At 39.0% G+C, this 13,308-nt stretch overlaps 1 protein-coding gene across 2 annotated transcripts in view; it reads right to left on the bottom strand.

Moving 5' to 3' along the window:
- Positions 1–13,308, bottom strand: part of SLC9A9 (solute carrier family 9 member A9) — a 663,428-nt gene that overhangs the window by 322,769 nt on the left and 327,351 nt on the right. For both annotated transcript variants that reach the window (XM_059885432.1, NM_001076068.1), the window contains 1 exon segment: positions 1,132–1,220. In XM_059885432.1, the coding sequence (XP_059741415.1) occupies positions 1,132–1,220 (89 nt within the window).

The following is a 13,308-nucleotide window of genomic DNA, read 5'->3' as shown; positions in this document are numbered from 1 at the left end:
AACCCGTGTCTCTTATGTCTCCTGTATTGGAAGGTGGGTTCTTCACCACCAGCACCACCTGGGACATAAGAATAACTTTCTGTTGTTTAAGCCACTCCTCATTGTCTTTAGGATAAAGTCTAAACTTCTTCATAAGGTATGAAAGTCCTTCCATAAGCTGGCCTCTGGCTGTGTCTGCGGTCTCTACCACACTATATTCCACTATAACTTCAGCCCTTCCCCATTCACCAGGCACTTAGAACTATTTAAAATGCTCAGTCAACTGTTTCAAAACTTTGGTCCATGATATTAATACAACCTTGGCCTCAAATATCCTTCCTACTACCCTCTCATTCCTCACCATTGCAAGCTCCAGATCAGGCTTATCATCTCTGGACACTTTCTCTTCACTGTCCCAATCCTAACTATGGGAGGAGACCCTATTGAATTTTCCTCAAACAACCTTTACAGATATTTCTATCACAGTACTTACCACACTGTGGATCATTAATTGCTCATTGCATATCTTGATCCTCCTCAACAGACTTGAAAATGAACCACATTAGGCAGGATCGTGTATTATCTGCCCTTTTATTCCTAGTACTTAGCATGGTGCTCGGCACAGAGTGGTTATGTGGCAAATGTTGGTGGAAGGAATCTTTGAGTGTTTATGTGCAAATATTGAAACAGATGTGTTCCTGGCATATGGGAGATACATTCTGCTTGTGAGACAACTGGCAGTTGAGTTTACTTGGAAGCAAAAGCACCCAATTAAAGACCAAACATTCCTGTCTTTCTTCTTCATTTCCTTCTCTCTATATAACTACCCAATCTCACATGCTTTACAATGCATTTAGATGTAAGTGACTGTGAATTATTACTGACTGTGGGCCTTTCATCTTCAAGACTGACAGTCTATGTTCCACATTTCTCAGGAGGGAAAGACTATTATATTTTTGCTTACCAAGAGAATTGTTAATAGTTATCCTGAAGGAAGAAAAAAAAAATCTATAAATATCCAACCTATAATGAAGCCTTAAGCTTGCTTTCTTCCTTTGCTAATGAAATTCTTTCCGAGTGCACTGCCAGAATTGCTCCGTAATCATTACACTGAGAAAAGAGACAAAGCCTGTAGTGAGTTTTTTCTTTTACCTGTTTAGTCCTCATTTTGGAATCCGATGACAGGTTGTTGTAGGTATAATGTGCCTGCGTGACTCCACAGAAGAGAACAGCGACTATCCCTGAAATTTAAAAACATACCAGTCAAAACCAATTTTCTTTCCCATCTAAGTCAAAGGGCAGAGCTATCCCAGTTAGAAAACAGACTTGGTGTCAGCAGAGTTAAAATGGCTAATAATTAGAATGATGAAACCTGGGTAAACCTTGCTCCTGCTTTAAACAGGGGACTTATAGGATTAAAGCTTTAAAAAAAAAAAAAAAAAGCATTAATAAGTAGATTCTTCCTGGGGATAAATTGTTTTCTGGTCATGAGTTAGGAAAGTTATACTTGGAAACCCATGAACAAAAGACTGTGTAGTCGGTTCCAGGCCTCTCACAGCCAGTGCCAACTACTTTGCTGCATTTGAAATGCTGGCATATTTGCTGAGAACTTGGCTTTCCACTGTGTACCTTGAGGAGCCTGAGAAGTTCCTATCATACCGCAATTTAGTATTAACAACCATGAGTCATAAACCTAAGATGTCTACAAGGGTTCAGTTGCCTCTGCCAATGCTCCTCCTTGCCAAGCACAGAAAGAGGTCCTTGTTCGCCTCTATGTCTCCTTGGCAAAGCTGGGGACTTTGTCCTTCCACTGCTGGGTAATTTCATGAACACATTCAAGGCACACAATCCTTGAGGCAAGCTGGTCTGTTCTTGTGTGCTTCCTGTCCACAGTGGGCCCTCAGCTGCTTTTTGGCTGGTTGTAGGATTTATTTCATAAGCCATCATTACACCCAGCTTCAAATGCTGCATGAAGCCACACAGAGACTAGAAGCCATACATACACGGTTCCTGGGGAACAGAGGAGCAGTAACCATGGGACAAACGTGTTATTTGTCCCTGGGCTCTGTTATTCTCTGTTGTTGCCCCTAAGCTGGGGTGGGGAAGGCGGGTGGGGGCTGCTTCCTACCTTGGATTAAAGATTTGATTAATTATGGGAAATTGGGAGGGCTCTATAGGAGGGCTTTGGGAAAAACACAAGATGTAAGTATTCCTCAACTCAAACCAAGGGGATTGAACTGAATTTTAAACAGCAGAATCTTTCCCACTAAAAACACTCATAAATTAAATGCTGATGACTCTTAAGAGTATAGAGATATGTGAACTGAATATTGACATTTCAAATGAATCTGCGGTAAAGAATTTTAAAGAACCAAGCATATTTTTTGTATGTTGACTGTATGCTTCTATTTATATGTTTGTTATTTTGGGGGTTGGCTTTTGATAAAATATTGCTAAGACATATTTGTCTAATACATTTGCATCACTTATTTCCTTTTAATATTATGCTTCAAAATTTTAGACAAAAAGAATAAAAACAACCAGGAAATTTTGCCAAGTGATTTATATGCAGTAAGCATTTAAATAGATTTTTTTTTGGTAACTTCAGTTTTCTAGTCTCTCTTCAGAAATTCAAAGAAAAATGCCTATGAAATATTACATTTCACTCTTCACAGAATTTCTATTAAAAAACAAGCAGTGCCAGAGAAACTTTTAGGTACCGAAGTACTTCAAGGACTTTGAGGAACTAGGAGGATTGCCATGCATGTTGTTTTGGCATCAGATATTTTTCTTTCTTTATTTGAAAATGAAATGTATCTATCTCTGCTGATTCTGCAGTCTGTTGGAGGTTTTTCTGGGTGAGGTTTAGCTGACCTCTGCCTGTCATGGAAATGTTTTGACTGTATATTGATCTGCAGAGAAGTAGTGAGTGAAAAGGGAGGGGTGTGTGGATAGCTCACAAATACATTCTGAGAACATAAATAGGTAACAAAGGAAAAAAGATAAGGGGGCTAAGATTGGCCAAACCTTACTGTGAGCAAGGAACACACTAGTTTTATTTACATCATCTTATTTATTTCATCAATTTATTATCTCATAACAGACTTCTCATGACTTATCACCTCTTCCATCTTTCTTTCCCTTCTCAGTAACATCTCCATTCTTCTTGCTGCCCAGACTCTGAGAACACCCTTTACTTCTCCTCTCTCTGTATATCAACAGTGTTGTTGACTTGCCCTTCAAAAGTTACCTGTAATGCAATCACTTCTCAACCCAATCTCCACCTAATACCCGCTACCAAGCCACCATCATTTTCTGCCTAGATGACAGCAACAGCCTCCCACATGGCCCCTTGTCTCCCTGGCTGCCTCTGACACAGTCTGTCTTCAACCCAGCACTTTTAAGACAATTCAGATCATGTTGGTCCTCTGCTCTCAACTCTGCAATGGAACCCTGTGATGAACAGGCTCAGTAGGATCTAGTCCTACTTCCCAACCCCTCCCCACAGCTCCTGATCCCTCTTACTGGCTCCTCCTCTTGCCACTCAATGAATTCACTAAGCAGGCTCCATTGCAGGACCCTGGCACGTCCAGTTCCTGCTCTTTGAAAAGTTCTTCTCCAGATCTCTACATGCCTCCCTCCTTTCCTTAAGATATTACATCATTGGACAGGTCTTTGCTGTGCACTCTGTAAAAATATCCCTCTTGTCATTCTCTACTTGCCTATTTTGATCTATTTTTTTTATATTATTTACTGCCCCCTAACATTTTATATATTTATTGGTTTATTTCCTGCCTTCCTGCACAGCAATGGAAAGCTCATTGAGTGCAGAGTGATTCACTGGTCCCCAACCATTAGAGCAATGGCAGGCACATGGTAGGTACTCCATGTATTTGTTGAATAACTAAATGAACATTCTTATCACCAGGTAACAAGAAACCAAAGTGATTTACTCAAGATCACCTTGAAAGTGGCAGAGCTGAGATTCAAAATTTCACAGAGCCCCTGTGCTTTTCTGCCTGTATTTAGACCATCTGTGAATATTTTAAGGTAATCTTAAGCAATCTAAAAATATAATTTATGATGCCCCAGGGAAATAGAGATTTGATGATGAAGATTATATATCTGAGCTGGCTGGATATTCTCATTTTTTCTGTTCCCTTCACTTCCAGGCCAGCCTCCTGGGACTCGCCCCTAGCCGAGAGGAAGGAGGAGCAACAGCCAGACAGTATCCTCTGAGGGCTGGGTCCCAGCTCCATGACACTTTCTTAGGAGTTTCTAGATTCTCTTCCCTTTGCTCCTCCTGTCTGAGGCATCATACTTGCTTCCTGCAATGACTACCTGTGCGTTGCTTCAGTGACCCCCTTTTCACTTTTGCAGCTATCTTCTGTGTATCCAATTTCCTGCATTAAACTCTGTTAATAGCCAGCTAATTTCTCTTTTCCTGACTGAACCCCGACCAGGACTCTCTTGTGGGTTCCTTCTATTCTAAACTTTTGATGGTTCTCTGAAGGTGTGTCATCTGAAAATAAGATTCAACCTCTATTCTCTTTATTATAACTGGGACAATGGGAGATGCCAGCCGCACATGAGATCCTGTGCCAAATCCCTGGGGACTGGGCTCAGGCTTATTTCAATCTGACCTGTGATTGGAATTTTTTTTCTAGTTTGAGCCACTAGATTGGAGCAAGTGGTTTGGGGATAGGAGTAAGTTAACTTGGACATATGTTTTCTGATTCTCCATCACATGATTTTTCAAAATATGAGAACTGTCCTACAATGGAGTGACTGCCTTGAAGTGTGACAAGTTCCCTATCATTTGAAATGTATGAGCTGAATGATCATCTGCCAGAGCTGTTATAGAATTTTTTACATAAAGTGTTGTAGAAATTTGGATATCCTACAGTTCTGTGGATCTGTCATTTTCTTATATACTATTTTATTAATTCAGTAGGATTAATACCTCAATTAATTTTTTGTTTGTTTTTAAGTTCAGGTCAAGACAATAATACTGGTTCTAAAGGAAAAATTTAGATACTTTGAATACAGGCAGCCTGACTTTCTCAAAAAGTAAAGACAAGATAAACTTAGAGACTTTCAAATATTCTTTCAAATTTAGACAGACAGCTACTCTAAAATAAAAATTTTAAACATATCACTAGCATACCTTCAATTTTTTGAAGGTATGAAAAAACCTAAATTTTTTCAAATAAGCTATGAAGTTTAAAGATGAACTCAGGATGTCTCCTCTGTGTCGAAAATGTTTCTAAATCTCTAGAACACAAACTTTCAGGTCAGAGAGCTCTGAAAAGGGCGAACCCCAGTGGCTGTGTGGAAGGGACATACACGGCTCACTTCAGAGGAACCCGCTTCCTTTTTTCCCTCTTACCTCTGCTCCTCACCCCTCTGTGTTGCTTGTCACTCCAAGATAAGCTTAATTCACAGCTTATCCTGCTCACCACCCAGCACATCAGAAGCACTTGACCCCACCTGGCTGTGGGTCAACTGTGGTCCAAGAGTCCGCATTAGGCAAGAGAAGTTTCAGAACTTTACCCTAATGCCACTGGACTATTAATGAACATTCAGACTATCTGGGAACCTTGTTAAATACAGATTCTACTTCCCTAGGTTTGGAGTGAAGATTCAGGATCTCGAAGCCCAAGAATCTGCATTTATATGACCGTTCATTGTATAAATGGGATGTCCATGCTACTGGTCTTTTATCATCCCACTTTGAGACAAATCTCTGCTGACCAACACTTTGGTATTAGTGTCAACTCTCCTTTGCTGTGCTTTGGCCTTGAATGTGTATGGTCCTTAAAAGAGAGACTTGTGCCTAATATTGCTCTTTTAGCAACTTGGAACAATTACAAGGTTGCTCCAAAGAAGAAATACGTTTTTTAATTGCCTTTTTTTTCATTTTTCATTTACAAAGTTTGTAAATTGCTTTTGCTAGCTATAAAAACATGTTTTTAAATTATATTTTTGCATCTTATTCCCTGTTTTTCTTTCTGTAACTTTATATTAATAGTATTAACAAGATTCTATGAAGTAATTTTAGCTTCATGGAACAATTGTCCATTAAGAACATTTAAGAAATCATAATTTCTCAGCAACTTTGGGATGTAAAATAAATTACTCACATGGAATAAAACTGATGATATATTTTACTATCAAATAGCTCAATAAATTCTCCAAAAAACAAACAAACAAACAAACGAACAAAGCATATCCATTGACCACAATATTATAAAACTGGAAATTAACAAATAGCATAGTTGCATAAATGTATCCATCAGGGATTTTTAATTGTATTCTTAAACAAAATTGGATTTGCGGATGAAGTCAAAGTTGAATTTTTAGCTTATGTACAAATAAGTGTAAGGTAAACATTTTTTCCCCCCAAGAATCAACAGGATAAAACCAAAGGGTTATTCAGAGGAAACATTATAGTCTTATATGCATCCTGTTTAGAAAAAAAAAAATTTGAAAAAAAAATGGACTATTTACCTCAAGAATCTAGACAAAAGACATAAAAACAGACCCTAAAACAGTAGAATTAAAAACTAAATAAACAAAAATGAAACAATATAGCCAAAGAGAACATTCTAAAAATAGTAGATTTGGTTAGTAAAATGAAGAGTTATAAAGTGACAGTGTGGCCCATGCCTCTCAGACCCTCACGTGTCTATCTGCTCCAGGATTCTCTATCTGCTCCAGGATTCTGTTCTCTGACCAGACCCATATACAGCGGGTGATGTTGGCCAAGGGCTTCAGGCACCCAAGACAATTTTCACATTTGGATAGTACCTGTCCACCTGTCTCACAGGTCTCTTCTGAGTATAAAGTGATATGATGGATTTTAAAATGATTTGTAACCTAAATACCAATACATAATCATAAGGTTTTGCTCTAATTACTAGAAGTAGGTGAAAGGAAGATGACACGAAAAAGAGAAATAACTCAGAAAAACACATTCCAGGTATAACCACAATATTTCCTATTCAGCCAGTGGCTAGGGGAAGAAACAGAAAGCATCTAGTACATCTCACACATTTTATGTCTTTAATCATTACCTGTTGCCTTCTCTCCCACATTATCTCCTGCATCAAGAAGCAGGTAGAAATGTACTCCTCACTCCTAGTAACCCAGTCAGTTCAGTCACTCACTCATCCGACTCTGCAACCCCATGGACTGCAGCACACCAGGCCTGCCTGTCCATCACCAACTCCCAGAGTTTACTCAAATTCATGTCCATCAAGTTGGTGATGCCATCCATCCATCTCATCCTCTGTCGTCCCCTTCTCCTCCTGCCTTCAATCTTTCTCAGCATCAGGGTCTTTTCAAATGAGTCAGTTCTTCGCATCAGATGGCCAAAGTATTGGAGTTCCAGCTTCAGCATCAGTCCTTCCAATGAATATTCAGGACTGATTTCCTTTAGGATGGACTGGTTGGATCTCCTTGCAGTCCAAGGGACTCTCAAGAGTCTTCTCCAACACCACAGTTGGAGAAGAGCATCACTTCTTCAGCACTAAGCTTTCTTTAAAGTCCAATTCTCACATCCATACATGACTATTGGAAAAACCACAGCTTTGACTAGATGGACCTTGGTTGGCAAAGTAATGTCTCTGCTCTTTAATATGCTGTCTAGGTTGGTCATAACTTTCCTTCCAAGGAGTAAGCGTCTTTTAATTTCATGGTTGCAGTCACCATCTGCAGTGATTTTGGAGCCCAAAAGAATAAAGTCTGTCACTGTTTCTACTGTTTCCCCATCTATTTCCCATGAAGTGATGGGACCAGATGCCATGATCTTAGTTTTCTGAATGTTGAGCTTTAACTTTTTCGCTCTCCTCTTTCACTTTCATCAAAAGGCTCTATAGTTCTTCGTGGCTTTCTGCTATAAGGTTGGTGTCATCTGCATATCTGAGGTTATAGATATTTCTCCCAGCAATCTTTATTCAAGCTTGTGCTTCATCCAGCCCAATGTTTCTCATGATGTACTCTGCATATAAGTTAAATAAGCAGGATGACAATATATAGCCTCGATGTACTCCATTCCCTATTTGGAACCAGTCTGTTGTTCCATGTCTAGTACTAACTGTTGCTTCTCGATCTGCATACAGATTTCTCAGGAGGCAGGTCAGGTGGTCTGGTATTCTCATCTCTTGAAGAATTTTCCAGTTTGTGGTGATCCACACAATCAGCGACTTTGGCATAGTCAATAAAGCAAAAATAGATTGTCTTTCTGGAACCAGTTCATGTACTGTTGAAGCCTGGCTTGGAAATTTTGAGCATTACTTTACTAGCATGTGAGATAACAGCAATTTTGCAGTAGCTGGAGCATTCTTTGGCATTACCTTTCTTTGGGATTGGAATGAAAACTGACCTTTTCCAGTCCTGTGGCCACTGCTGAGTTTTCCAAATTTGCTGGCATATTGAGTGCAGCACTTTCATAGCATCATCTTTTAGGATTTGAAATAGCTCAACTGGAATTCCATCACCTCCACTAGCTTTGTTTGTAGTGATGCTTCCTAAGACCCACTTGACTTAGCATTCCAGAATGTCCGGCTCTAGGTGAGTGATCACACCATCATGATTATCTGGGTCGTGAAGATCTTTTTTGTACAGTTCTGTGTATTCTTGCCACCTTTTCTTAGTATCTTTTGCTTCTGTTAGGTCCATACCATTTCTGTCCTTTATCGAGCCCATCTTTGCATGAAATGTTCCCTTGGTATCTCTAATTTTCTTGAAGAGATCTCTAGTCTTGTAACTCAAACTTAGACAATTCTCAGTAGCACTACAGTTAAGGTACTAGATTTTTGCAAGTTAACTTGTCATTGTTTACTTGCTAAGTTGTATCTGACTCTTGCAATCCCATGTCCATGGCATTTCCCAGGCAAGAATACTGGAGTGAGCAGCCATTTCCTTCTCCAGGGATCTTCCTGACCCAGGGATGGAACCTGCATCACGTACACTGGAGGGCAGATTCTTTACCACTGAGATACCAGGGAAGCCCATGAGTTCGCTTGGGTACTGGCTATCCATCCATTCAAATGCTATCCATCTGCTGGGAAATGCCAGAATGAATGAACCCAATCCTAGACCTCAACTACCTTTATGTCTCCTAGCAGAGACAACATGTACACAGACACATCTAATAGCAGGTAGAATGCAGTAAGTGATAATAAAATAGGAATTCTGGGAGGCAGTGACTTCTTTTGGGCTGGGGAAGGTAGAAGAGAGATGAAGAAAGTTTTCCTAAAGGATGGAGAGGCATTTAGGTCTTGAATAAGAACATTGGGGAGGGTGTAGAATCAGTGGTAGGGAATTCAATGTGAGTGAGGGGAGACAGCCAGGAGACTGTGTGGACTACACATGAACAGGCAGCTTACTTGCACACTTTGGGTTTGAATCTGTTTATAGGTTAGGCAATAAATACACATTGAATTAATTCATCATAGTTTTTCTAAATACAAAATTTAAAAGAAACAATTAATATGTTCTATGTTTAAAATGGTCAAGGTAGGGACTTCCCTGGTGGTCGGTCCAGTGGTTAAGAATTTGCCTTGCAGTACAGGGGACATGAGTACAATCCCTGGTCAATGAACCAGGATCCCACATGCTGAGGAAAAGCGAGGCCTGTGCACCACAACTACAGTCCGTGCGCCACAACAGAGGATCCCCATGCTAAAACTAAGACCTGACACAGCCAAATAAATACTTTTTAAAAATGGTCAAGCTAATTATTACAAGTACGAAAGCATTTCTCTTATATGTTTTATTACTGCTAGTATTCACAAAATAGAATTATGAAGCACCAAGTATGACAATCTTCTGTTGGCAAAACATTACTTCATTTTCTTTCCCAGCAGATGTAAAATCTGATCATTCTGTTTCCATCTTTTCTGAAAAACAAGTGGTCCTTAATGCAACTGCTGGGTTGCATGTCTAAAGTCTTGGTTTCAACTTGTATTTATGGGATCCCGTGGCAATGACAAATAGAACTAAGTACATACATCCAGGTCCATGGGGAGTGGAGCATGCTCAAAAGTATCTGAGAACTAAAATAAATAAGGAGCTCTGAAAGAAATCAAGAAATGACTTAGAGAAAATAATGATAAGAGTTTCTGACTCATGCGTGTGCTCAAAATTGCCTTTCAGTTTGCATAGTGAGTTTTCAGTGGTGGGCAAGCTCCCTGAAGAGCTGTCTGCAAGGACTCATTTCTGCAATTTTGAGCAAGGACTAGAACCAATACTTTATGACACTAACTAAAAGAGCTGTTTGAGAAACCACAAAGAGGTACACAGTTAAATTCAAATTACTGGCAAGCAAAGAAGTTTAGGAAACAGCAGGAGGAGGTCCATAATTCTTTGGGAAGAATGATGATTCTGCTGGCAAGTAAGTTCTTTCTAGAGAGATCAGTTTTGAGAGGACAATTAATTCCTTTTGGTTAACAGAACACCATTTACACTGTTCTCTGTGATTCCCTCTTTTGGACCCTGTCAGGGAGCATTAGTGTTATATACATACACACACACACATGTATGTACAAACATATGTTTACATGATATGAAGTTTCATTGTGTCATTGCAAATTATGTAAGAGAAAATGTACTACAATCGGTGCCAGGAGACCTGGGATCTACTTGGCATAGTCCAGATACCTAACTAGCTGAATGACTAGAGCAATTCAAATCATTGCCTTGTCCATTGTTTTCAGTGAATTAAAAAAAGATGGTCTGCATAAGTGTTCTTTAAATTTGGGTATATAAGAAACCCACAGAAGGTTAGGAGAAAATATAACTTCATAATTACTAATTAGAACATCTGTGTATTGTATTTTTAAAATTTAATTAATTTATTTTAATTAGAGGTTAATTACTTTATAATATTGTAGTGGTTTTTGCCATACATTGACATGAATCAGCCATGGGTGTACATGTGTTTCCCATCCTGAACCCTCTTCCCACGTCTATATATTTTAAACTATATAAGTGCCCTTGAGGACAAAAATATGCTGTGTGCAGATAAGGGCATGATAAACTATTTTTTTTTTTCCAATAAGGATCAAGAAAGTATATGAACGTGAAAGTTGCTCATTTGTGTCCAACTCTTTGTGACCATGGAATTCTCCAGGCCACAACACTGGAGTGGGTAGGATCAAGAAATTCTGGTAAATACTGCTCTAGATGATCCCTAAGCACTTTCCTATCTTAAACATCTATGACCTGAATTATTGTTTTTACATTTGCTTCAAGGACTGCTTACTGAAATTCCCCCAAACACAAATCAGTCCCCTCGTGAGAGTGCTTTCATAAGTCCAGTTTGTTCCTAAGTCCAACAAAGTTAGCCAGGTACCCAACTAATACGACTGGCTATATAGTATTGTACTGTAATAAGTTTCTAATACTTTCCACACAAATAATACATAAGCAAACACAAAAAATAAAGCAAACATTTTTAATCTTACAGCACAGTACCCTGAAAAGCACAGTAGTACCAGCTACATCATTGCTGCTTTTATACTTGCCTCTGGACATCGTGGGCTTGAAATAAAGATACGGTACTACTCTACCCTGTATAGTACTAGACAGTAAGGTACACAAAAGCACAAGGATGCATACATGTGACAATGCATGCCAGGTACCTGAGCTAACTTACATGACTGGACATCTGAACACGTTTACATCTTTGAAAGCTTGAAACGTGAAGCTCTGTATGTAGGGGACTTACTGTATACGGAACTGAACAATTACATGGGGCCACCACAGCTTCCAATGGGCTTCCTGACAACTAAATTACTAGTGTCCCTTCTTGACCTGGACCTTCTCAAAGGCTGGGTCTATCATGTCCCTCTTTGCATTGCCCCCAACCCTATAACAGTACCCAGCAGACACTCAAAGGCAGGTCTGTCAAAGGAATAAATCTCTATTTCAAGAAATATTTATCTGCTCTAAAAAGAGAAAGCAGGCGAAATTATTTTTGATCCTCACATACAAATAGACATTTATCTGGATTTATTAGTGGCAGAGTCTATTTTCTTCTAATATTTAAATCTTCTTATTCAAGACTATTGTCACCTATATATAGTCTCTGCTGCTGATAACATTATTCAGTAGTTCTTTTCTCATTAAAAGTTGATGAAGCCTTCAGATACAGAAGCTGAAAAATAAACATCTGTCACATGGAGCATGATTTTCTTTGACATTAAATGAAGACTTGAGGGGTTTCTAAGACTGGAGAATATTGCGTTTTTGGACAGGAAATATTGATTATATCATCAGAACACAGAAAGAGAACAAGTGAGAAAGAAAAACTGACTTGCTCTCAGACGGCACTCTGAGGGGTTTTAAGGTTGATGGGCTATTTTTCCATGCCACACTTTTATTTATTTTTGATCTAGTAAAAAGAGACATTTCTGACAGTTTTCCTACACCACTGCTGAACATGAACTTAGAATTGAAAAGTCAAAGATTTAACAAGATGGAAATCTCCTTTAGGGAATATGAAGGATTCCAAATTTGCCAAGAGTACAATTACGGTCTAATTCACCATATTGCGCAATGCTACAGTTCGCAGATGAAACATGAGTCTATGGGATATGAGAATATCAATATAGAAAACACCACAAATTATGTTCTTATTTCTAGATCCTCCAATGCATTCAAGATTACTTTCCGTCCATGTTGCAAGGTTTATAAATTTCCATTTAAAACAAACAAAAATTCCTTCAACAATGTAGTAGTGAGTACTTAGGCAAATTAATTTGAGGTCCAGAGTGAAGAAAAACACCCTTTTACTTAGATCCCTGACTTCCCACCTTAAGGTTGGTGTTGTCAGGCTTACTGCTTTTCAGTTTTCATTTCCTTGGAGTCAGCTAATACATGGACATACCAGTGTCACCTAAGGCTCCAGTAAGTAGCCTCAATGGCCTTTATGTGTGGAGGTTCCACACTTGCATAGAGCCCAGATTTTTGAATGAACTAATTTTTGTGTCTCCCTCTACGACATGTATTCATTCACTTATATACCCCATTTTGCTGAAATGAGCCATTGATCCATTTGATATAATTCCCAGTATCCTCGACTCCTCTTTCTCCTTCACCTGTATGTTAATTATTTGTGCCATCTATCTTCGGACAAATTTTTACACGCTTGGGCAGAACATGAGCAACAGAGAAAGAGGTTTCTTTTTTCCCTGTGCCTGCTGGCACCATGAGGAGATGTTAAATAATGACGGAAAATATTTACAGTGAAGAAAACAGAGGTAAGTTTGTTCACTATTCAAGTTACATGTGCAAAGTCGTTTGCATACTGAAACCAGGAGC

This window comes from Bos taurus, chromosome 1 (assembly GCF_002263795.3).
Source record: "Bos taurus isolate L1 Dominette 01449 registration number 42190680 breed Hereford chromosome 1, ARS-UCD2.0, whole genome shotgun sequence".
NCBI classification, from domain to species: domain Eukaryota; kingdom Metazoa; phylum Chordata; class Mammalia; order Artiodactyla; family Bovidae; genus Bos; species Bos taurus.
The sequence above is the reverse complement of the archived record's forward strand: the minus strand, read 5'-3'. Positions and strand labels throughout refer to the sequence as shown.